This window comes from Rhea americana, unplaced genomic scaffold (genome assembly GCF_003343005.1).
Source record: "Rhea americana isolate MKP2758 unplaced genomic scaffold, rheAme1 scaffold_24, whole genome shotgun sequence".
Classification (NCBI taxonomy): Eukaryota; Metazoa; Chordata; class Aves; order Rheiformes; family Rheidae; genus Rhea; species Rhea americana.
Window position 1 is genome coordinate 7,490,509 of NW_028186357.1, and position 27,889 is coordinate 7,518,397.

Here is a 27,889-nt window from a genome sequence, read left to right on the forward strand (position 1 = left end):
TTATAGTACTTTAATATATCCATTTATTAAACAGGAAGTCCTTCACAAGTGATTCCATACTATATTGATCAAGATAAGTGTTAAAAAACTACCATTTTCCCTACATACAAAAATACAGACTTTTACCACTATGAAGACATAAGTAGAAGAGTACCATGAAAATCTGTAGAGCTCAAATCTTCAAATATCAGAAAGACAAAGACAGGAAAAGACAACTAAATTAAAAAATTTACAAATAGTTATTGTGCCCATATACAAAAGACTGGACAAGCAAAATGACATTTAAAACTGATAAATACACCATTTAAATTATGCTGTAATGGTATGAATTTTTAAAATACGGACTGCTTTCGGTATTGCAAGACGTTACAATCCTTCAACTTGTGTTTTTGTTTAGAGTCAAGAATCAACAGAAAAGAAGTGCACAACATACTACAAAATCATTATTGGTATAAAACACTTCAGGAGTTGTGTTTTCTGGCTRAGCGACCTTGCCTCTGAAATTGTTTAAAGTACGACTTTCAGATAGCGAGCTGGAAGATGCTACCCTTAACACTCCTAAGCTCCAGCTGCTGATACCGCGCAGACAGTGAACACAGCAGCAGGCATCTCCACTGAAAGCATCAACTTTATCAGCTGATCTTTGTGCAGATCTTGAGATCACTTCAAAAATACTTACCAAAAATGAAGTGAAATTGCTTCAGGCTGTAATCTGTTGCTATATTAATGTCTGCTAAGATGCGATATTCTTCCAATTCATTGATCAAAACATGCTTACGATGAAAAAGGGTACCTGATCCTGCAGTCCCCAAAGTCAATTTTGCCTGAGTAAGGACAACAGAGTCAGGTTCTGCATTTGCAACAGCACATACAGTACATGTAAAAGATTTTCCTTGGCAAAATATTACACTTTTTCTTATTTGAGAAGCAAAATACTAAGGGTATCACATAGCAGAATTGTGCTCGTACAGTAAAAGTAAGTTGTATCCCCTTTGCTCAGCCCGCGACAGAATTCTAACGATATTGGCCAACGCTTCTGAGCTGTTCAAYAATTACAAGTCTGTCAGTACAGGAGTTACACCCCTGCGGGAGGAAATCTAAGCCAAGCCTAGATGTCCCTTCCCAGGCATCATAAACTATGAGCTAGAATCAGGAATATTTAGATCATGTCTACTGCATTTTTCTAGAGGACCAGGGACTGGCACTGAGGATACAAACGTATCCCCCAGTGAGCGTCTCTTTACACGAGTTTCAAGGAAAAAAGTTGTAGCATGTTTTAGCTCATTTAACCAATGTGCTTCATCTCYGTCTTTCGGGTAGCACTGGAAGGCAGAGCAGAGCAAAAGTGATACGATCTTTTCACTGTGAGATCAAAATTACTCTTTAGTGCACAAAGGGAGAAAAATGACTACAGGAGCCATAAGGCTGGTATCAGTGAGTCAAAGCACAACAAAGCCAAAAATGCATTAGTGAGACAATACAAAAATAGCGTTCACTGGTTTATTAAGTTTACTTATCTATTTTAATGACCAACAAGTGTTTATACCACACATGGAAGGCACCCTAGGTGAAGCAGTTTTTCGGTATCTGTTTACAATTATGTGAAAAGACATTTCACAATTATGTGAAAAGCGTCATCTTTTAAATCAAAATTGAGCAATACAATGAGAAATAAATACATACTTTACTATTTTTATTGCGGGTTCCTGAACCCTTGCAAACTTCAACATATACAAATAGTTTCAAAATGATGCTAAGACAGAAGAGAGTAAGTCTAGACAAATAAAACGATTAGCTAAGTCATTTGCTATATTATGTCCTAAATGTAGTCTTAACTGTAGAAATCATTTAAAAATGTAATAAATTGGTCACAAAATATATCAAAGTAACTTCCTACTTTAGAACTGTGACCTGTGAGTTAAAGCTGGATGAACTGTAGTGTTAAGATATACTCTCCCTCCACTATATCCAACAAGTAGAATCCAGTAAACATTCAAGATTAAAGTATAAACAGTAGAAAAATGAAGGTAGTGATTGTTGTAATACAAGGGTGCTAAGACAGAATCACTCTAACTTGGAGACATCAGGATAAATGCAACATTACTGAAAGTATTACTTCTGGTAACCTTTTAATTCCAAAAGTATTGTAGTTTAAATAAATCAGCCTAGTTAATAGAGGGTATCTTCTTTCAAAACCAAAGGTTTTAACTAAATATGTCTATTGAGACATTTGTCSAAAGCAAAACAAAAACAATATTCTGTAGACGATAGTCCTTGACTGTCAGAGAGGCAGAGATGGTCATATTTCACTGTTATGCACATCCAGGTGTTATTAAAATGTCTGTAGGGACCAGCCCTGATCAAAGACAAAAAACCCAGATACCCTGGCTATCGCTTTTTGAAATGCTCGTATGTCCTCATTACGAATTTATGAGGATAGCTTCCATATCCTTCCATATATACCAACTGGCTTTTAAAACTTTTACTCAGGAAGTCCATAGTATACAGATAAAACCTTCATAGTAAACTCAAAGCTCTATGTTATAAATATGTCAATCAAGGTAACTATGTATAGTGTATATAAAATTAAATATCTTCTGTTTGCCAAGTATAATTTAAAAAGGAATATTTGTGGCTAGTTATAAAAAATATTTATTAACCCATAGAGATTAGAAGGCATTTTCATTAACTTATCCATCCAGCACATTGAAAGAGTTGCACCAGGATTCTGGATAGGTAACTATCTAATCACATTTTTATGATAAATAGATAACTTTCATTTCTGGGCATATATAAGAACACTTTTGAAAGCTGCRCATTGTGAAAGAACATTAGATTGTGTTACACACTCTAAATTAAAGGATATTACAAATCACAGTGTAAGCAGCTTTTTACAGATTATTTTTAGAATACAAATGGTTAAATTATAGACAGGTTTTAGAACAACACAAAAAGTAAGACCAGAACAACAAAAATGCAAGTTGGACAGYACCCCACTGACTCTCTCAAATAGATCTATCCCAGAAGCCCAGTGGCTGATAGGAGTAACAGCTTACTAGGAAAAACTCTGAAGTAGCATCCAGAGATGTCCCGATTATTTGTATAAATTCATTTTTAATCAATTTCATTTGTTAAAGAGGGAAATATGGCATAATTTCTACAAACTATTATTTTCAAACATTACTTCTAGGCAAATAGTAGAACATTCTGCTGGGTTTTGTACYTATTTCAGCTTATTTTTAAACAATTACTTCTGTTGCCATTCGATCTAAAACAGGTTCGTACGCAACACCCCTGTACCTGCACGGTCTGTCCATCTTAACCGGCCGCAGCCCCCGACACAGTCCACTGCTTCACGCTACTGCAGGACAACAACGAGTGCCCGAGTTTCAGAAATGCTACGTGACCTYACTCATTTCTGGGGACTAGGGAGCGCGTAAAGCGCTCTGCAGATCGCAGTCCGTTCTTGTAGGTCCCCGTCCTCTCGTCTGGCAGGCACGCGCGGCCCTCCTGACAGAAGGGGCTAAATCCCGCAGCTCTCTGAACCGACAGCTACACTCAACTCAGCAAAAGTCACCCGATAATCCCACTCACTTGACAGCATACCCGAGCTGCACCCTCAAACCTATCATTGCCCTAACGCAAAAATCTCTGCACCTCAGGCTGTTTTAAGAGTATCAGGACCCCAGGGCCAGGAACAAAGGGGAGACGCTTCTATGCCTACTTCGGATTCAAGGTGTCTGTCTCCTTCTCTGTTAAACAAGGGAATAATCCTTCATTTGAGGATTGTTAATGTTCACACACCACTTTGAAAACACAGGATTATTAAGTCTGGTTTTCTTTCCTCTTGCCACCCTTTTTTACATCTCAAATTCATAGCTGGATTCCACCTGCCTATTTATTTACCCTAAATATCTGCTGAAGACTTCTGGCCCCAGAGCTTTCAGTGCAAGACCTGCTGTTTATGCTTTGTTTTCCATGTACAAAGCTCTTCTGAAAATAATAGCCTCTCTCCTACTTCAGATGAGATACTATAGTACTTGATTTGCTACTTGGCTGTTTGTGGAAGAATACTCTAAAATAGTATTTTTTTTTTTTCTCACAAAAGAGAACAGGTAGGAATATTTATAAAGGTGTCATGGGAAAAGAAAATACAGAACAGAGAMTGAAGAGAGAAAAGAAAGGGCTGTATTAATAAAATCATGTATTAGATAAGCATTTGCTGTGCCCACTCATCTCCAAAATAGCACAAAGGTAGCCAACAAAATTTGTTTAGGGATCTTACACATCAACGTTCATGAAAAACTAGTGGTTAATTCACTGATAACAGTTCACATTCCACTCATAGCAGACCAGTTCCCTGCTATGGTCCACAGCATTCGTTCTAATAGCGTAAAGAATATTATTTTATTACCACTAAGCCTGCAGTATTAGGAAGGGGCAATCATCATATGGTACAAAGTAATTCACAGAATAGGAGAAAAAGAATAACTACTAACTTAGGGAAGACTGGAAATTTTCCCAATTTCCCCCTCTTCTTACTAGAATCAACAATGAAATACAGAGAAAATAAAAACAATTCCAAACTATATGACAAGATGTGCTGTGAAACACAGATGTGACAAAGCCTATGGAGAAGCTCTCTCCACTATTGATTTTATTTAAATTCACATCTAASGGAAATCTTATAAGCAAAAGGTGGCAAACTGTTTCCACAGCACAGCTCTTTGCTGATGCTAAACATCTGAATATAAGGACAACTATGAATAGCACAAGACCAAAATTCAGGCATCAGATCTCAGGAGTCTGTACCTTGTTCTTTAAGACGGCAGAGGTAGAAGAATCTCTAATCATCTCAATCGCTGAGCGCGTGGCTCCTAACAGAAAACGTACAAACACACGCAGCAGTGTATCAGCTAGCTCCAAAGGTCCAGGGCAGGAACAGAAATTCCCTCAGCACATCCAGCCCAAACTTCAAGCTATTATAAAAGGGAAGAGTAATCTACTTAACGACAGTACATCCAACATTCTTTTAAATATCTTCCTTATAGTGAGGCAGACACTATACAGATCAATGAAGAAGGATCAACAAAAACAAGGTATCAAAACATAAGACAGATGAGGAATGAATACCTAGGATGAAAGGAAGTCCAGAGTAAGGAGGAATCACCTTTACTATGGAGCAATTAAATTGTTAAATTAGTTCTCAACTACGGTTTTAGAAACTTTTTTCTATTGTAGGCAACTTGCATATCATTACAGGAAGGCATGATAAACTTCAACTAAGGCTGACAAAACTGAACTTAGCATTAAAAGAAAATACGTACTTTTTTAACACTGTACAACAATTATGCTATTGCTCCAATCATTTTCTATTAATTCATCTTTCAACATCTGTACATCGGTTGCGAAATTTGCCCTCATTTCTACATACAGAAATACATTAAGATTGCATATCTGAGGGCATAGTCCGACTTAAGAGAAATAATCAGAATTCCACTGCTGCTTCAAGCATCCCATTCCCAAATGGTTCAACTGCTTAGCTTTAATTTAGTTTTATTTACACTGGTTTTTGGGTCCCTCTGTTGAGCCAAGCAGTATTCTCAAGGAATAAATTCAGTTATCCCTCTATGCTCAGCAATTTCAAACAAGACTAGCTGGCTGGGAGAAGCATTTAATGTGACTTTTCTCAGCAAGTTTCAAAAAATTAAACTTTCTGCCTTATTTTATTCCATAAGAGTTTTTTTTTTTTTAAATGATATTTGCAGTTTGGATAACAGTCTTTATTCAAGTATTTACTATCTTTCCAATTCACGACAATAAAATCACGTCTGTAAAAAACTCAACCATGTATATATCATATGATCTTAACACTTCAAATTTAGTCGTCTATCTCATATCTACTGTATTTGCCTTCTCTATAACCCAAATAGTAAATAATGTCTCCATAGACTAATAAATCCTTAACTTAGATTTTTAGAAAGTATATACTGTACAATACTAAAATCATCTTTGGTCTCCAAAATAAGGAAATTACAAATTTACAGTTCTTTTCTTGTTTACAAAGCATATCAGATAGTATTTTAAGTTCATATTCTTTTTGAATTCTACCCTGAAAGCTGTGCTGAGCTCAAGTCATTATGTAAATTGTAAATAATGGCATACTGTTCTCAGGTGAAGACAACTATATTTCATGTCTAAAAGCACTTGAGGTCATACAGGTACACTACAGCAACTGATACAGTATTAKACCGTGTTAGAAGTGTAACTGTGTATCATTCGTACCAATTAAGAAGCCTTTGTCATTCAAGCAAGAAGTCAAAAGCTTTTCATCTTACTTCAGAGAAAACTCTGCAAAGTTCTCCTTTTTCTAGGTAAGGAAAGGCAAAAAGTCAATGAAAGATTCCAAGTTCATGAACTTACAGATGCAAGAGACCATCCCAAACCTGTGAGAAACAAAAAGACCAGAGCGAAGGCAGTGCCTACAGAGCGGTAAAGGGGCGCCCGCTGCATGCTGCTCCAGGCCCTCCACGATCAGCACACAGGATACACCCACGCGGAAAAGCCTCTGCTGTGCATCACATCACTTCGGTTTCCTGACTTCAGATGAAAATTCCACTCTAAAAGCAATGTATCTTCTGCAGGACAATATTCTGCATTTGAGCGGGGGGGGGGTTATTTTGTTTTTTGGGGGGTTTTCTGTGCAGTCTGCTTTAATATCAATTTAGAATTGATATCAAACAGTCTAGATCTGTTACTTTTAAAAGAGTTATGGTTTGTATTTTTTTAAATAATGGACRCTGTCTAAAATCTCTCCTTGTAAACTGTCTCTGTACTAGGTACAGAGTGTTGAAAATAGTAGAATATTGGCTATAAATTTCATTATTTAATACTACATTGAACATAGAACTRTTTTCTTTTCATAGAGACACTCAGTATTTGTGACGAAACACCACCTTAATAACAATGGTGGTTTTAAATCCAAAACCAGAGGTTAGTTTGAATGGCTCGGTATTTTAAATTCAGTGTCCCTTTGGCATCTTATCTTGCAATAAGATGTCAAGTATAGTAACTGGAACACCACTGCTGAGTTAAAAGGGCAAGTTTTCTTTAAATGCATTACTAAGTCCTCTGTACTTTTAATCTAGTCTTAGTCATTGAGGTGAAGTGTAGATAACACAATGTATGAAAGTACAGCAGTTTTGTTATCTGGTTTTCACACATCAGAATAATCTCTGTTGCTTGATTCAAATATTGCAGCACAAAGTTCAAATCCCGTACTCTCCCAGTTTCTTCCACTATTAAAAYAAGCCCAGGCATTTGTACCAATCTTCTGTTTCATGTAACTGCTTTTCAAAATCCATTTGTTGTACTTAAGTGACCTATCTGAAATGTATTGCCTTTTGTTTGTAAGACTCCAATTAACTGCATTCATCCGCTTAGGGGTACCATTACATGAAAATACAATACCAAAAAAGTGTTCAAGTCAGATGTGGGATAAATTCAGGCATATGTAGCAATCCAGCGATACAATTCCACTAATTTCAAAGATTTCATCAGTTTACACCAGATAGGAATTCAGCTCAAGAGACCATCTTCCCACACATTTTCTTTATATAATATGCAGGCACACATATGCCATATGATGAATTATACGCATTAAAATACTAATCAAAATGAGAAAACATTGAGAGACATCTTCCTAATACCATTATGATAGTATCTAGCCAATTACTGAAGAATTCAAGTTTTAAGTAGAGAAAATATCCTCCTCTTCACTGGAAATACAGTGAAAACGAGACAAATTTGACTAGGTAGAACCATCTATTAACAAATCAATACAACCCTATTTTCTTCCTATTATCTATACTCATTTCCCATAGGAATGTTAGAAGAGTATTTTGCAGACACACCCAAATCAAAAAAAAAATCATTGTTTTTACCTACTACCAACAGTTTTAATTTTAGAAGAARCAAACAACCCCCTGAAACTATTTTCCTACATGAATCACAATACAGTGATCTTCAAAACGTTTTCTAAGATATCATAAATTTTTGCTAGTTCTTGCTTACCCTRGAGTTTTCAGAAAGGCTGAACCTTAAAAACACGCAAAATCCCCCCACTATGACTGAAATGCAAGTCCATCAGAAATCCCTTCTTTCTCGCCTTCATCACTGTGCCCCTTTATCTCCTTTCTCCCCCTCTCCACGCATTCGTTTTCCATTTTGGAACAAAAGATAGCATTGTACTCCAACTTTAGCAGAAAACAACATACTTCTGCATGCATTATGGTGACCATTCAGCAAACATGCTAATCTTGCACAAGTTCAGATTTCACCAGTATCACACATGAACTGAGTATGACAATTTCAGAGTAATTCACAGAATAACTACATTATCATTATATCCATCAACTCGGAAACGTGAAATGGCTATTTCAGCTATGTAAGTACACAAACAAAGAAACTGCACAAGCTCTTGCAGATGAGAATTGAACTGCACTGCCAAGGCTGCATGAGAAAGGCTACAGAGACTTGTTGGACAACATACACTGCTAAAGTTATTGCTATTTGCCCCAATCTACTTTTGRTGAACTTCTTTTTCTTATATTAACCAAAAATATAGTGTTGGTCTTCATGTTTATGACAGATGAAAAAATAGTGGCAGAACATGTATATTCAGAGCTTGTACTTAGGAGAGCAAAGTAGTACTGCATCGTTAATCCAAAACATTAACGTAACATGTATCTATATATATGCACACACACATATATCATTAACGTAACATGTATCTATATATATGCACACACACATATATGTGTGTGTGTATATATATATAATATACACATAATGTATGCGTATGTGCATATACATACACGCACACACATCTTAAACAGATCTTGCTTTTGAACGACCAACATTTATTCTCTTCATGACAACAGCTTCTGACTCAATGCATCTCTGCACATATGCAGGGCTGGGCATTCCTTGCCACAGTCATCTTCATTTTCTTCCTTAAATAAAGGAAAAATACCCTTTGTTCCATGAGGGAAAATTAAGCACTCCTTTTTTTTCCCTTTGCAGTCCCATTTGGATATCACTTTCATGCATCCAGACGCTGAATCTCAGGGCGATGATCTACTTCTCTGGATTCTGTCCGAGCACGTATGTAATCACTGGTCTGYCGACTGCTTTGTTGTCCGCTGTTCATTCGCCACTTTTTAATAGCTAAGTATGTGTTCACAGCATACACTGCCATTGCCAAGAAACCAAATATCTACAAGAAGTAGAAAAAATTGTCAAAGAAATTTGACAACACAAACAACAGTAGTTTCATAACAAACCCCTCAGCAGCTTAGATTTCTACTTTATTTGCACTGACAAATTGTTATGGCCAGTAGAACTGACGTTTTTCTTCTTAAATGAACTAGAGAATCTGTGAAAGCTAAGATCAATGATCCCAGAAAAACAAAGTTGTCTGCCTACAGAGACACTGTCAATTAAATCTTGCAGTGCCAACTTCAAAGGAAGGCTTCTTGTAAAGTAACAATATAGGTCTTCATCCAGCAAATAGCTCATGCATGTAATAAAGAATGACAAAGAGAGAAGAGGTGAATGGTCCAGACTATCACACTACAGAAGGAGCTAACTTGCAGTTCCTTCAATACGTTTCTGCAGAATAGTTGAGTCATTTTCAATACCCACGTATGCAAAACACAGAAGTTTGCCAGCTTCAGCACAAAATTAATTTGCTTGATCTTACTGGTTGAAAACTTGAAACAAACTACTACTGTTCTCCTCTGTAAAAGAAAAGCAAGCTGTAGCGAGCAAGAAGAATGCAGCAACATTATGTGCAAGTGGCTCGAGTTTCATCCGAATTTTTGGTTGCACGTCTTGTGCAGACTTGCTATTTAGGGCAGTAATAACTAAGCTAGCTGTAGCAAGACAAATTAAACTGTTAAAAGTTCTCTACACTTTTTTTCGTGTTTGGTCTCGCCTCAAAAGCCTTAAGACAAACTCCTTGAAGGGCATCAATACTTATAAAAAATCAAAACTAGTACAGCCAACTGTAAATAATAAGTATACTGGGATTGCAAAGCAAACAAAAGTTTTCAACAAACATGATGGAAAAATTATCCTTAATTTTAATACAAAATTAAAGTCTCATTTAAAGTAGTTCAAATTCTCTTACCACAGCAGCAATTTCTGCTCCAGTTTTATGGTTTAAAGCAGCGAGTACTACAGAGGCAATGGAAAAGAAGAAAGTGCTGAGTCCAGTGTTGACCAGATCCTATAAAAATAAATTAGTATTACTAAACAATGATTCTTTGCCTGCTTTTAATACAATTGATGAAAAGAAAGATTAGGACAATAACAATGTTTTCCTACTTTATCACTTGTACAAAAGAAGGCAATAATTATTATACAGATGATACGTGCATGCACATTAGAATGTGAATTGAAATCAAATAGCACGTATATGTAAGGCCCCACTGCAAGTTGAATGTGTTACCCCAGTTTCTACTGAGATTACTTAAAAAGCACTGTTAGTATAAACAATGAGTAAAGTTACTTTAGTGTCAGCTGAGAACAATCTGAATCTCAAACTTTAATGAAAAAGCATTAAGTTACATTCTCAGAACTCCTGATTCCCTTTCACATCACAATTCTTCTGCCATCGCCCAGATAACACACATGGATTTTTCTACAAATTCTTTGAAATCTTATTTGTGAACACATGCATCTCCTATGCTATTCCTATGAATAACAGCTACCTGTATTATAAAAAATACACCGGTATATTGGACAAATTATTTCATGTTTCAAGCAGACTTTAAAAAAATACATATACATACAGTGACTCCCCAGGGGYTTCTAGGATCAGGGAAAATTCTTGCTTTGTTTCAAGCATAGGAAAAAAGTGATAAGCAACCTGTAATTCAGTCAAATGTGTGCAGCATATGTCACTCAGTTTTCAGGTAATTGTGCTTGCCACGTCTTACAAAAATAGGGTTATTAACATATTGTTGGGTCATGACTAAGAATTCTGAATGGCAGCTATTGAAAAAAGAATAATTAACTCAACACTACCTTATTTGATCACACTTAAAAATCAAAAGGCCTATGGACTTAAAAGAAGAGCAAAGTGCTAGATCTGTTAGGTACTAGCTGTTCCATGTGTTATTCTGGGCATCTTTCACATTTCTTTTTCTTTTGTTAAAGTTTGATAAATATTGTTCTGGAGCCTATGCTCAGAGATAAGGAACACTAAATAGCCTCCAAGACAAATATTGCAGAGACGTAGGAAAACAACATATTCCAATGATAACTGAAATAACGGATGAAGTCAGGGAGGAAATAGTGGTGTGAAGGAGGCAGGGAATGACAGTTCAGTACAGATAACTCGAAKGAACATGAAATCAGTGAAAGGTGAATACTACCACAGCCAAAAGGGAGGAGAAAAGAAATCTGTAAGCAAGTCTGCTGTGCAACTTACATTTGAGTTTAAAGAACAAAACGACGAACATACTAACTTTTATTTCCCACCATTAAAAAAAAAACAAACTTTAAGTAGAATTCGAAGACAAATGCTCATACTAGACCCCTTTATTTCACATGCAAAAAAATYCTTTATTTCTTATTCCTGCTTCTCCATTTACTACAGTATTTTTTGCAAAAGGCATCTAGTAAAATGCTGTTTAGAAGTTATGTTTAGAATACTTCAAGATAAAAAATCTCAACTTATTCCCTGGCCACAAATCGTTGACTAAGTTCCAGTTACACAGCACAGAGACATTGTCACCTAAAGGTCCTACAAAAACTTGTGTCTGCTGAAGAAAGAAGTGATTAAGTCCAAAAATGTCTTTTATTTTTCTAGCCATGATTTGAGAATGCTTTAGAAAAAGTAATGGTAAAAACTAGAAGTTTCCGAYGCTGTTTTGTTCACAGGGAAAACTATGCATTCAAGGATAATGATTCAGCTACAGCTGGCCTGATCCTCATCTAAAAGGAAGAGTTTCCTGAGAAATCTGAGAAATGTCCATCCATTGCTCACTGCATTTGCTACCCATATATTCAGACTTAATGAACGCAATAAGACCCAAACTATTTTGGTGAATACTAAGGAAACAAAAGCAAGTTGCAGGTATTTTGGAAACTTCATACAAACTATTACCATCTTTTCATCTGCCAGGGTAGGGTAAAATTAAAGATGGATACTTTACATCTCTGTAAAGCTGGCTGGAACAGATTTTATCTGGTACTTATGGCATACAGAGGCATTAAACAAAATTGGAACTTTATTCAGTGATTATTTAATACATTTTAATGATGTAAGTCTTGTCTTGTAGAGTAACATATCAGCAAATAAGTGGCATTTCACAACTCTTCCAAGTAACCTCCTCCTCCAGCTTTAGGTTAACAGCACAGCCCATGCTGATGGAGTCTCCAGCAAGAGTGCTGGATCTCACCYGCACGAATGTGAAGTCTCACTGTTCTATTACCCACTTCATGAAAGTCTTGCTATACGTACCAACAGACAGCACAMCCAACAGTATTCAACATTTTCACCAAGTCTCTCCAGTAAACACATCACCAAGAACACTGAAACTGTACATACTGAGGAGAGGGCAGCCACAACGGCCATGCCCTTCAATTAAACAAAGGGATCTTAGTTCAACCAAAGGCCAGGTTATCGATTTTACTCTCTGAATACACTTGCCACCTACAGGAATGACTTACAAAATGGAGACAAATCTTGAAAGAAATAGCTCTGAGAAGAACTTAAGAATTACAGTAGGTAAGCACCTCAACATGTGACACTGGGCAAAAAAAGAGGGAGAAAGACCACTTATGCATCCCTTTGGATATATGGACAAAATAGGTGTAGGGAGATAATCTTACCTTTGTAAGGGACACTGGAATGCTGCATCCTGTTCTGGTATCCACATTTTTAAAAGTATGTTGAAAAATTAGACAAGGTACAGAAAAGAGCCACAAAAGTTATTTAAAAGAAGGAGAATTTTTTTCACAGTACGAATCAAAGAATCTAAACTGCTTTGAATATTAAAAAAGATTGAGCTGTGTACATGAAGATCCCAGTGTTCAAACAAATCATCAAGAAATACTAGCTGATTAAAAAAAGTAAAGTTTAGCCTAGAAAAGCAYACCAACAGTGTAAGAAAATCAACAGGTGAAAGATTAAGTCAAAACTCTCAACTCAAAGTGAAATAAGGCTCCTTCTCAGTTGTGCTSAATATTCCATCTTTTTCTTTCTTAATAGCTAGATGATTTTTTTCCAGATACATTTTGTRCTTGCTTAATACTATATTCAAAAAAGAGTAACTGGATGACACAATCTCTATAATTTAAAGGGCGAGATATGATTATTAATTAATTCTGCTAACCTCTGACTTCTTGAATCTATCAGCTTGATCAGTTTGTCAAAAGGGAACACTATCAGTAAAACAGTCAGATCTATCCACAGCGTAACAGACATCTATCCTCATGCCATAAATTGACTCGAAGGCTTCTTAAAAGAAGTTTCAGACACTGCAGAATTTAATATACTGCTGAAATTAGACTGCCAGTGCCTATCATGAATCTATCTCRGAAACCAAAGATACGATGATGACAAACTTTTTAGGGCAATTACTGACATTTTATTTTATCATATTCTTTATAAAGAACACCAAATTTCCCCGGCACAAGAATCTAACAGTTTAAATCTAAAGACTAGATTTATTCTATCTTGAGATTCCAATTTATCAATTTCTGCAGTTTTATTTTCCATATTTAGGTCAAAATCTTTTAATGCAAYTAACTGTTTCACATCCATACAATAACGTTAGTTTCTTAAAAATTWAAACTAACACAGTCTTTCATATCCTCATAAGAGAGTGTTTGGAGTATAGGGAGCAATGATGCTTAATAATGTTGTCATACAGATACATAATGGTAATATTACAAATTTAAATACTGGTGGAGGGTTTTAGTCCAAATTTGGTACTTAGTAGTAAAGATAACAAAGGAAAAAACATTATGATGGTCTTGCAAGAAGTCAGAGCAGAAACAAAAAGAAAATGAACCACAGCAAGAATTCAAGATGCAAAGGACATTCCCTAAAATAATGTAGCTTTTTTTTTTTTTTTCAATAAGAAAATGAATAATCATGACAATAAAAAGAATAAACTAATTGAAAAAAGATGAGCTGTTTCAAATCTGGCCATGATGTAGCTGCAGTTCTTAYTATTACAAAGTAAAAACCACATCACACAGATAAAAGAATTTCTGCTGAAATTACAGCAACCTCATGAGACAGTATGGTGTGCCATAAAACACTGTACAAAGCTGCCATCCATAACAGAGAATAAAATCTATGAGCTGAATCAAACCCGCTCTAGACTGCTGCTGCTCCCTCTACCCTTTCCAGAAYGATTTTATGGAAGATTGATTCGCTGTCCCTTGCTGTTATTCACAAGTCATTTTCTTCAGTGCTATTAGCAGTATTAATCAAAAGGAGAGCATCCAAGGATGTTGACTTGCTGCTGCCATGTACRATACTACCATCAGCAGCTATCTGTCCCGCTCAGAGGGAGCAGAGGAGGCGTCTTATCTCAGACTCTGCATGAAGCTGGAGTATGCCAAGACAGTGTTTTATACTAAAGCTGGCCGCTGTTTCATTTTGCTGATCCTGMTGTAAAGGTGGAATCCCTAGAGGGGAGAAGTGGACAGCTGGGAATGCTCATATCTGAAAGCACTGCACCATCACAAGCTCAACTAAAATGCAGTGGCTCTGAAATTGGGAGTGTGGGGGGRAAGGCAATCTAGTCTTTCATTTTTAAGGGTCAAGTCTGGCCAGGCAAGGCTCTTGGACTAATAAGGCTGGAAAGGCTGAATTGGTGCTGTGAATACAAGTAGTCTGTTAACAGATTGAAAAAAAAAAAAAAAAACTGCAAAGGAGATCAGCTACAAAAACTGGTCAGAGTCACTGGTAATATCCGCATGCTTTCATTTGCTCCTCTCCATGACCTCACATGTATAAACTTCAAGCGACAATCAAGATTTCCTGCTTTGCTTTTTCTCCTATATTTTGTGTAATGTAAGGGATTGCACAAGTGACCAGGTACTATTCAAAAGGCAGACAGTGCCATTACACAATTAGTTAACAAAAACCATGACATTCAAATTTGATGTTTCTTTTGTCACTTCCTTTTTTAAATCCAAGAGTTTACATATAGGAGTTTAAAATAGCTAAATGAATGCAAACTGGAAAAGAGCTTCAACATTTCAACAGCTTGAATTTGTCACAAAAGGTCAAAGTCAGTGGTCTGCTTCTGCCCAAGTTAGTTTTTACAAAAGAGAGAGCTCAAAGTAACATTTCCTTTCAGATCTGTGGGATTTTGCTTTTTTGTTGTTGCTGCTCAGCTTCCCCCCCCCCCAGTACAATACCTCTAACTTTTCCTCCAACCAACATTTTATTTGCAAGTTTGGGRAAGTTTTTCCCTTGTTCCTACGTGAACCTATCAATTTGAAGTTTACAAATATAACAGTCAATCCTCTATACCAAACATCCCTGGTCAAACTCCCATAATTTTAATCTGTAAAATTGCTGGAAATCAGTTCTTGTTGCAACATCTCAAATAAAGTCTATAGAAAACTGAAGCACTGGAAGTGACTTGCAAAAACCTGAATCAACTCTGAAAGATCAGGGACAAGCCATAATTTTGAAGAAACTGACGACTCGTATGAGTTTATTCTTATTTCTAATTATTTTTGAGTTGGAACATAGGCTTTGTTGGAAGCAGTATTTCTGCTGTAAATGACCAAAAGGTGTTTCTGAATTAATGCTTTTATATTCCCTGTTCCGTTTTGGTTTTCTGAATTTCTCCTGTCCACTTCCCTCTACTTACCTGCCTTCTATACTCATTTTTCTGATAAGCAGTCCTGCACACAAACAGGACTAGCAGTTATCTTCACAATGCARCAGAACTATCTAGTAACAATTAGCAAACCATGCAATTTTTCTGATACAAGTTTTTGTTTGTATTTATTACAGAAATACATTGTGTTGCATCAAATGAGAACTGTCCACTACAGCATGCACCTGAAGCAGATGAATTCTGACAAAATTTTTAAATTTTTAAAAGATTCTTTTTATCATTAATAGGCATCACTCTTTTGACAATACAGGTGAAGGACAACTTTCTGAATTTCATAGCCAATAGCTAAGCAAGCCAAAGAAAACCAAGATGGTTTTTCAAAAAAGGAAAGATCAAGACCACCCTGTAAAGGCCTCAGAATTACAGTTTTGTAATTATGCTATTCAGAGCCAAGGCTGCCATGATAAGACACTTCATCTTTTTGGCGCCAAAAACTTTATGCCCAGTATTTCAGTGTCAGCTGCTTGCACACAAGGTGCTTTATCTCCCTAACACCTTAACCAAAAACAAAAAAGAACAAACAACCCAAACACGTACAACTCCCCCATGCAACATCCTGCAAYGATGAAATAAGTTTAAAGGCAATATAAAAATACAACTGCCCATCTGTGCGTTCAGAGAAATATGCCTGATCCCTCACTGCCACCCTGCAGTAGTGCTTCCCACGGACATAGTCTAAGCTAGGAGGTCTGGTAGAACTTAAATGAGTTTTTATCATACTCGATCCTGTGCCTGACTTTTGAGGTTGCTCATGAATAACTCTGCGTGTTCAGAACTGCTCATACAAAATATACCTCTAGAGTTCCAGTGGATGTTTAAAATTCAAATGGTTGAAATCTAGAAGATTTCTTTTCATCTCCATGGACATAAATAGTCCATTCTGTTGGCTGATTATGCAATGACTTCTTTCTGTATTGACTCAGCTTTACCTCATCATACAAACTCTCATCTAAAAGACTGTAAAATTCCAGTATTCTGAGCTGTTTGCCACCMCTTCCCCCCCCCCCCAAGTCATCTCGCTTCTCAGCACTGAAAGAAAAATACTGCAAAATTACTGCGGATTCATTCTGCAGTGACAATAATTCTTAGAAAGACTGGCAAGTAGCATACAAATGGATACAATTAAGCTACTACAAACAATTCTGTTAAGCTTATTGCTCTGGCTCTACTTCTTCATCCATACTTTTTGGATGCAAAACTTTGAACTTTCACTGTAAATCACCTGTGATTCAAATAATGAATAAAAAAAGAATGATTTAGCCAGACAAATAATAATAAACACTCAGTTATTAGTTAACTCAGAATAGAAACATTTGAAAGCAGCAGCCCAACTAGTTGGGCAGTAATCTATGCTGTAGTATGAGCTACATCCCCCAATGTCATTTGCAAGTATCCTTGCAGAGTAAGTTTCCTTTCAGCTGTGAAGCATAAAGGAGATGGAAATTTCCACTGACAGTTCCCCCAGCTTTGCATTTCTGCATAATATTGATAGTGCTACACAACACAGACAAACAACTGTTACTGTAGCAAATCTGCCTCTTTCCTATGCACTCAAGTAAGCTTTTCTGGCCTCACCATCTCCATTTTCTTTCGTAGAATGTTTATCTCACGAACCTTCTAATTAGGATCAAAGSAAAGCTCTTTTCCCCAAATGACTAGAAACATAAAAAACACAGAAAGCTAAATTTGGTAAATTTGCATATCTATGTTAGCTGCTAGCATATACTGATTCGTTTTCTTTTTAACTACGGATAGGGGACWTTAGATATCTTTCTAAGGCATTATGGACACTGTCTCATCTCAATAAATATGAAAGGGAACAATTCTGTGCTGGCCAACAGCAGGTGATGGCCGAGTACTATCAACAAATGGCTTTCCTAAAAAGTTTGTGCAAGCGCTGTATTTAAAGAAATACTTCCTCCTAAAATTGTTTCTCTCTCTTTTGATCAGCTATATGAAGAAAAAGCACCTGCAGTTTAATTTGGCCTTCGTGTTGAATGCTGACCATGCTGYACTGCTCCATGTTGTTGGGATACGGGTTTGAGCGTATCACCATTCCCCTAGTTCTCCAAACTCAGGAGCTCGGTGTGCTGCTAGGCTCAACAGAACAAAAGCTACAAATAAAAGCAAGAGTATCTGAAGTCATTATACTGACTCTTCCAGAGATCCACATTCAGCCAAATCATGGACATCATGCAATATTCAGTGGTTTCCTGACCAAAACAGTCTTGTCCAAGCTTGCTTTCAGTGTAAGCTGAATTTATCTGTATTCAGTGTGTAACACCTCACATCATAGCAGCAAAATCATTGTGTATTTTCTGTGACAGTGATGCACTTCATTGCTATCAAGCTTTTGTACACCTCACTGGTATAATACAGAATTGTGTGGTATATAAAGACAATCTTCAATTGCTGTTATCAGCTGTCAGCTGTTGTGATGTCTATTAAACAACCAGGCAGGCAACAGAGACTTAAATTCTCACTGCAGCTGCTGCTTTTCTACTTGTCATGAAGATAAGTGGTGGGAGTATAGGCAGAATGGACATGGAAGGAGCAAAGGCAAGCCAGTTCAATAAAATTCCACTGGCTCCATAAGTTTTGTTCTGCAAGCCACCAGGATCTCCTCTATCCACACAGTTACAAGTCACAGTTCTCAATCCACCTATTTATTTCATTTAGCAAATACTCCCATAAAGAGTTCCTCAAGAAGTCATGAACCTCTAGGGTACAGAGAATCATCTATTTCCACCTTCCGTTCTCATTTCAGGCAAGTCATTTAGACTTATAAACACATACTACAACATTAACTTATTTAGAACACACACAAAAGCCTAGAAAACCTCTAGGACTGGTCTCCAACAATAACTCGAAGAGTATGTACAAAATTACTATTATAAAATAAAACAAAACATGAGGACATAAATATCTGTAGTGTCAGAAGATGCTGATACRAATATTGTCCTTAAAGGCATAATATGTTTTGCTAGTGACTAGCATGTTGATTTTGTGACCTATGTTTATGCAACCAAATCTGAAAGTAACTCCTAATAAAGCATGAAAATGGAGCTTTTTCGTACAAAAGGAATGTGCACTGCCAGCAGTTCTTTTCCTGCTCCTTGTATTTGAGAATGTTAAGCATCGCCAGTCAATGTTTAATAGTTATGTATGCAAGCAATTCAATAAACATGGTTTTCTCTTGCAGAAAGCACTTTTATTTTTTTAAACATCAGTTTATATAATCATTGGGTTGTAGTGTAGAAAAATTATATGCAGCATAGTCCTAATATCAAATCAGCTTAAGAACGAACAGGCCACTGCAAACGTATTAACCCGTCTTTTCAATTTCATTTACAAGCCTTATAAATATAGTGCCTAATTCTGATGATACAGCTTCTGTCAAAGTTAAATGACTAYAGATTGCATTTTTATCCATTTCATMCACAAACAGTAATTGCTGGCACTAGCAAGAATTCTTTCCTCACAGAGAGAACCTACCAAGGGACAGTCTCAGTTTTATTTAGTGTTGTTTAATCTTACTACATGTCAAAGCTCATTCTGCTGTTAGCATCAAAATAAATTTAAGTAAAATGCACACATTATCAAACAAAAAAGCACTCTTACAGAATCTTAAATTATCAACAGAAAATAAAGTTCAAACTTAAGAAGTTTTGCAGCTATTTTTACAGAGTGGAGATTAGTAACTTACAGTAAGGTTCCAGTTGATCTGTGGTATTCTTGTATGAAGATTTAGACTGAACATAAGCAACAGAACTCCAGTAACCACCAATGCACTACAGCTCACAAACTCGAAGAAATAAAGGCCTTCGCAAGGGGAGCATTCCATAATGGTCTCTATGCAGATGAATGCAATCAGTGCCAAAACCTAGGAAGAAAAACAAGTGGAAAAAATATAAATAGATTTCCACATTTTGAAAACAGCCACAAGTATTCCTGAAATTTCCATTGGGAACATGATCAGTTTACACTCAGGAATGTGTGATTTTAGTTTATAACAGGGTACTTTCTAAGAGTAAAAACAAAAGCAAATTAATACAAGACTTTCTAGATATCTCCTGTTGAAGAAAGTTTTTTTTTTTTTTTTTAAAAAAAAGTAGAATTCAAAGAAGTCTAATATCAAAATGACTTTGGGACATGCAAAAAGGCATGAAATCTTTTCAGGATGTCAGCTTAATATGCAATATGGAACTCCAAACATTTTATTTCATCTTTTTACTCACAATATACCATTCTAAAACGTGAAAATATATTGCATCTGTCTTTCAGACTGAACTCACGCTAAATTACATAGTGTTAATATAGTGTGACTGTAAAAGCCATTTAAATTTTTTTTCAATAAAACTTATTTAAAATTCGCTTTCCACTTGAAATCTAAATCAATTAAATTCAGGACAGCACTGCCTCCAAAATGCCTGTCTGTTTTCATAGCCTCTTCTTTCTTTCCTTTTTTTTTTTTTTTTNAATCATCAGGGTGTTTATTTGAAATAAAAACAAGTTTTATCATTTCCTTATTAAAAAGGTAATAAAAACAGCAACTAATGTACGGAGAAAAATACAACTAAAGTCTAGTGCTGCAAACTTATATCTAACGGGAATAATGGTTAATTACACTGAATTCAGAAAAWCATAGTGATAAAGTTAAGATAAAAGCAGGCTTTTGGAAGATGGGAGCTTAATTTACTGTTTAGGGTAAAACAGTAAAACCTGCTACACGTGTCCAATGCACAAAACTAATAGCAATATTACCTACCATTTGTTCCTACAGAGTATAAGAGTTACATATACAAGTGTACATTTCAAACTCTTCAAATACAACAGTGAAATGAAATGGATGCTTTTCTCATTCTCATGGCAAGCAAGGAAGGCCTTAACAGTATTTTGCTTTRTTTTTCAGGCAACAATTCCCTGTCTACTCACTCAACATTTCTCAGAAAGAATTCCCTTTTTCACTCTGCCACAAAATTCTACTGAGATGTTAGTCAAATCACTTAAATTTGAGGATAAGAGACTTAARGAGATAGCTTCTCCAGAGCTAAAAATCTCAGTCCCAATGTTTTGCACAAACAATACTTAAGTTAAAAAGGTTAAATAGTAGCCACAATACAAAACAATTTCTGCTAAATTGTTCTATGCATATTTCAATAATGCTTTGCAGATACACTCTTTCTTCTAACATTTTTTTTACTACAATTTATTTAACACTTCTTTAGGAGAACATGAGCTGTGCTAACCTTTGCTAGTTAATAAAAAAAGCTGGTTCCCATCAAACTCCTAAATGAATACCAAGTGACTAAACATTTTAGAGAGCAAAGAGCAACTTTGGATTTTGCCTTTGACATTGAATAGCTACAAAAAAAAAAAATCGCTGAATCTGAACATTCAAAAAAAACCTGGAAACAAACTCAAACTGATTTCAGTAATACAACACTAAAAATAAAAAAATTCTGTTCAGACCATAGCTTCATTTTACATTAGTTTGTAATAATGTGAACAGAAGCCTCATAACCGAACATGACAATGCCTACAGATTAAAAAGAAAGTAAAGATCTAAGAAATATCTTAAATTTTTTAAGTAGGAGCAATAACAAAGATTAATACTAAGCATTAACTGGCAAGAATAAAATCTGCAGTGTTCTTCCCACTACTTGTGGATTTATTATGGCATTTCCAGCATTTCTATTGTTTTAAAAGAAGTATTTTTGCAAAAGCCTCTAGAAATACTGTAGTACTAGTCAAGTAGAATAAACAGCTCTAAATTGTGCCACCACCATAAGGTGGAAGGAACCAAAAATCCTGCACATCAGTCATTACACTGGGCAACTCCTACTCAGCACACAGAGCCTCAGTTCTTTTGCTGATAAAGCTTTACACTGGCTTTTCTCCATATCAGATGGCACTGAGTCTTCAAGGGAGATATACTCATCTTGCCAGTCAAAGTCCTCAAAAGATCAAAGTTTCTATAGAAGCAGGGTTAAATAAGTATGGAAGAGGCACTTAGGGCAATGAACTTCAATCATCACATGCTACTTATTTACTCTCAAACTCAGATGGATACAGATTACTACAACTTGGAAGCAACGCTACCTTAAGATTTCACTTTATTACTCAAGGAGTGATAAAAGATACTTCCCTGTGACCCCCACTCTTGTAAGAAAAAAGTTCAGTTGTATATGCTTACGTTTGACTTAACCCAAAGAGTTTTAAATGCTAATAAAGAAAAAAATGTGTATATGCTTCAGCACTATTGTACAGTATTCTAGGTTGGGATGGCCTAAGTCTACCGATATGCTTAAGGGATGAATTGGAAGAAAAATAATCTCATTTGCACCAGTTTATGATGGAGATGCACACAATTTAATTGCAATGCTTCTGTACTGCAAATAAGGTTCCAACTCAATGTCTTACTTTCTCTTGTGATAACGTATTTAACCCACCCCAAAGATTATCTTTCCTACGAATACGAATTTCTTTAATGATCTATTATTTATATCACAATGAATGCTATGACTAAAAATATAATCTGAATTATCACATCAGAAGAAGCTATCCTCCCACAGATACTCCCCTTTTTCAACAACAACAGTCTTTAACAGAAAATCTGCTCTCTGACACTTCAGGATAATCTTGTCCTCCTAYACATTTTTAAACTTGCCAGAAGTATCCTTCCAATTAGTTATAAATAATGTGAATCTTCTTTGAAAACCCACGAATGTCCCTTTCACTACTAATTTCATTCTGAGATGAACTCTTATTTCAAACGGAAAAGAACTATTCAGTGAACACGTAAGATTTCTGGAACAAGAGCTGAAGAAGCTTGCGAAATGTCATAGTTCATCCATTGATCAAGTTCATTAAAAAAGAACATATTAACACTGTAAGAAAAACTATCCATCTTCACTACTTTATTAAATATATGAAATATCATTTGTCAGACATGCTATGTAAATTAGGTAGTGAATTTCCCAACAAATCATTGCTATCCAGCACACTATTTGATTGATTCAAGTATAAAGTAGGTTGTGATTTGATCATAAGCATTCACAAAGGAGCATTCAACTGCAAAGTGAAGATGGACAAAAACAARACAAATGAAACAAATCATCTCAGCTATTCCAGCTCTTATTTTCTGATGGATTGTGTGGCAGGTAAAGAGCTAAATATTTTCTCCTGATCTCTCATCAAGCTCCGTTTACTACTACCAAGATATTTTCCTTCTAACATCTGCATTCTGTCCCCATAGCTTATCTTCGTGAAAGTAAACACTGAAGTAATTTTGTATAAAATAAAATTAATGATTTGAAGTATTTGCCACCAACTAGTAAAATCTATGTAAATTAAGTCTTTCAGACTTCTAAAAAACCATTTACATACTACTATTTTTTTTAAATAATCCAATTTCTCACACAATTTTAAGAGAAATAGATACAGCTCTACAAGAGAAGAGGTGGATCTGGGGACCTAACAGCAGCCTTCCAAAGCCTGTGAGGAAGTTACCATCAAAACACAGCCAGGCTCTTCACAATGATGTAGGGGTATGAGGAAAACACAGGAAGATTGGACTGGATATAAAGAAAAGACTTTTTCAGTGTGGGGCTAGCCAAGCAGCAGACCAGGTCACCCAAAGAGGTTGCGYATTGTCTATCCCCAGAAGTTTTCAAGATCCAACAGGATAAAGCCTGGAACAACTTGATCTCACCTTAGAGCTCACCCTGCTTTGAATAAGAGGTTGGGCTGGAGACCTCCTGAGATTTCTTCCTTCCAAGCTTATGATCTAACATAATTTGATCATGACCACTTTTATCATTTACACACACACACAATTTTAAACAAAGTAACTTTTTTTTAAAAAAAAAAAAAAACAAGGTAAATCACTTGGTTAGGATGCACMCGTTTTACCTAATTTTACCTAATTTGAGGTGTTTTTTATCCACAGGCCTGATTCATAGCAATCTTTCTTACCTGACTACTTTTCAAAAAAGTCCTTTGCAATCCTTTGTCTTTCCCCCACAAGCATCCAGGTTGTTTCAGGAAACATTACATCCAACTCTCAGTTAAGCAGCCTGATTTTTCAAAAGCTTTTTGCAAAATGCTGTAGCAAAATGACAAACTTCCTGTAGAACCAGTTAAACTACATGACGCTTACTGCTTACCAAGGCTCAAAGACCTCAGCAGTGACCCTTCAGCTCTTCTGTGCTATTCCTCATTCACTCTTCTGCCACACCAGACATCTAAAATGGCAGAGGCAGGATGAAGACCATGCGACTGCACCTCTCCCCTCCAGCCTRGGCAGCCTCAGATGCTCCACCTGGACAGCATTTCAGGGTGCAAAGACTCACACTGCACCACGTGACTGATGTGCAAAATGGCAGTCAAGAAAAATACTCATTCTGCAGTTGCTAAAGCTTCACTGTTGCTTTATACCACAAGCCACCAACCTCAGAAAACCAAAGAATTATGCCTGTGTCTGCTTCCCATAACTGCAGTTATAGACTTATGAAAAAGAAAGAAAATAAAAGGGACTGTATCAGAGCACATGTCCCAATAAACACAAAGCATGCCGCAATTTACCCAGTACAGACAGCAATCTTTACTCGTCACATCACTTTTTATACTTTAGAGCGATGAGTTTTGACATAAGGTTTTTCCACAAGCTCAAGGGTGGTTCACTGAAGAAAAACAAGCAGCTGAATGTGGTGGTGATCTCCTTTTGCACGAATTACTGCTCTCTCCCAGAAAGGACACAGCCCCAACTCCTCTGGGCAGAGTCAACAGAGGAAGTTTTCTTTGATGGATGAAATGAAACTTCCTAGAGTGTTTTCTCTGTAGCACGTACTTTAGGGAGTTTTCTCTTCCACTCTAATGCCTCCAGTACCTTCTATTTTGACTCTTCTTCAGAGTTAAGTAGATATTACATCAATAGGAAACTTTGTCATCATGGAAATTCCAGTTCATTCTCCTAGATGYTTGGGTCCATGCAGAGGGGCTCAAGGCTACCACCGCCACATCGTCTTGAACAAGGGAGGAGTCACGTCAACAGAAGCAAGTCTGTCCAGACTCGCAGTACAACGTGGGCAATACAGCTTTAACGTCGCCCTACAGAAAGTTCCCCCAGCACCTTCCTCGCTCTTCTCCCACTGACAGGTAACACAGAGAAGAAAAATCTCCAACCAAAGCATCAAGCATCAGATATTTTACCCAATTACAGATCTCTGGGCTTTTTGTTTTTAAGTAAACTGGCATACTGTTATCCGTTTTTATTGTTCTAAGACATTTAAAATTGCTGAAATAATTCAGGTAAAATCTGAGGCTATTGCACTTAAAGATTACTGAACCCTCACATAAAGGCTCTATTCAGGAGTAAAGCAGTCCCTCACTGGAAGGGAATGACGCTGCCACAACTTATGGCCACTTAATTCTTGAAAGAGAGCCTCTACACCAGGATTCGATGTCCTTTAATTTAGGCACATTAGCCTCATACCATTATTTTATTCATCTCAAGTTTCCTGAAAATTTCCCTGGAGATGAGCCCTTAATGAAGAAATCATATGCCTTTGGGCTAAGTAAACGGCTTATATTTACATCATTTTTTTTGGCAACACAGGCATTTAAGACATAAACACAATTTCAGTAAAACAGGCAAATTGTGCTATCGCAGGCACTGAAATCTGAAAAGGAACTTTTAGGAGGTTGCTAATGGTATTTTTTTTTTTCCTCCGTGAAAGATAAAACACATTTCTTTTTTTATTTTAAGTGCTAAAGTGATCTGATTTTTTTTTGAGTTGTATTTTTTGGGGGAAAAAAAAGACAGTTCTGCAACGAAAACAAAGTAAAAAATGAGTTTTCTTGTTTATCTAAAACGTACCACAGAAAGCCTTATTGTGTGGTTAACTGACATAATTACACAAAAAAMCACAAAATGGTCAGCATTTTTTCTGCCTGAAAAATACCCACAAAATTTTAGTAAGAATGTCACACTACCAAGACATTTTTATATCCAGACTGTTTAAATTAATGGTATAGTACAATACATATGCATGGAATAGAGAAGAAATAAATTGCTTTTACACCACTTAAAGTATCTGCGGACATTAAACTTTCTTGAATTAAATTTTAGATTTATTGTTCTCATTTATTTGGCCCAGCAGTCCTAACTTAATGTATGAAACCAAGTGGGTCTCATTCCTTGCAAAGCACATGCATTTCCCACATCTAAAACAGCTGGCACAGATATGAATATTTTGGATCATATGGCTTAAACACAGTACTGCTTCTCCAGCARGAAACCATCTTTTACCCTAAGCAGAAGAATGACTGATTTCCTGCCTGCTCCTCAACTGCATCCTTAACACTGAAGAAATATGTTATTAGTTCTTGTAATCGGACTGCAAGGAGCTTTAAAATCACAAAAAAACATAAAACTTTTCTTAAAAAATAGAAAATTTAGGAAAATTGTGCTTACCAGGGAGGGTAGTTGAAACAAGCACAAGTAGTTCAGCACCCTGGATAAATTAAATTGTGCTCTAATGGCACAAAATACTGACAAAATACAAAGAACAAAGTCAGAGAACTAGACAAGTCAGCAAACTAGACCTTTACAGTCAAGTCTGATCTATCTTTGGTGGTGACAGTAGAAATAACAGCAGAATATTAAAGTTTTAGATCTTCGTTGCACCTCTAGTGCTGTATGTGTAGCTATGACCCTTAAGTTTTCACTGATTCTTAGCTCAGTTTTTGATATACCATGGTGAGATTTCTGCACATTAAATATTGTGAAATTCTTGTTAAATCATCTGATCTTGTGCTACTTCCATCAATTCTGTATAATACTTGAAAGTTCAGCTACTGCTGACTTCCCTTTCTCAATTCAGGCATAAGACCAATTCTAAATACAGAACATATTTCTAAGACCAGAAACATTTTGATGGCGTGTTATGGGAAAGAGTCATATCTAAGAATGAGGGTAAGTTTTTAACATCCATAGAGTTAAAAGAACAATATTTACTGTGAAATATTTTAAGTAAAATGCACCAAAACCAAAACTAACACTCATTCTAAAAAAAATAGCTGGATTGAAATAAGGTGAACAGAAGAGATGCTCAACTTATTAAAATAGAAATGCATACACTTCAAAGTGAAATTAATAATACAGTGTAGAACAAAAGAAGCCTACATAGGTGAAGCAGTAGCTTATTTCCTGCTAAACAGGCTTCGGTATAGCACTTTGTTTATTTGCTTAGAAACACCTATATAGTAAATATGCTTAGCTGCTAATGTATGTAATGTAATACTAATTCCAATTTAAATACCACTAACCAACAGTATTTTACAGTAAGGAAATATTTTATGAAGTGGCTTTTAAAAAACAAAAACAATAAGAAGTATCAGTTCTTATTGTTATCCTAGGCCAAATAATTTATGCAGTTTTTTCAAGTTTATATTTTTCTCAATTTAAATATATTTTTAGCATTAGAAATAATAAATTAACATGCAGACAATTCTGATGTTTTTCAAAAGCACAAATCCTCCAGTTTGTACAATTTCTGCACAGCTCACCGGAGCTGTCAGTCCTGTTCCCTGAGCACTACCAGGCCTGAACACGCATTCGCACACAAGCGCTACCGCCATCCCAGTTTGTCTCCATCRCTCACGGGATCGTGGTGATTTACACTTAAGACATTTGAATCCATCTAAGTTCCTCATTCCCCATGCTGTGGCTCACAGCAGCAAGGGTGACGACACTATAGAAACTTCAAAGGGGATAAAAGGCAGCTTAATCTGCACTAGCAACAGATGACTTCCTTGTACCATTTCCAACAGCACATCCATGTAAAATCAGTGGGCATAGAGGGTCTTACAGATCTGCACTACTAGACTCGCCCCATTTGCGCTGCCCCTTACCAGGGGGCCTCGGCTGCAGTGCCRGACACTGC

The 27,889-nt window shown here is 36.3% G+C and overlaps 1 protein-coding gene across 1 annotated transcript; it reads right to left on the bottom strand.

The window, feature by feature from the left end:
* On the bottom strand, window positions 1–27,659 carry CMTM4 (CKLF like MARVEL transmembrane domain containing 4). Its single transcript, XM_085306481.1, has 4 exons — window positions 27,513–27,659; window positions 19,648–19,824; window positions 10,193–10,291; window positions 1–9,277 (listed from the first exon to the last, which is right to left on the bottom strand). The coding sequence occupies exons 1-4, from the start codon at window positions 27,657–27,659 to the stop codon at window positions 9,104–9,106; spliced, it is 597 nt and encodes a 198-aa protein (XP_085162607.1). The 3' UTR covers window positions 1–9,103.
* Window positions 27,660–27,889: the final 230 nt, after the last annotated feature.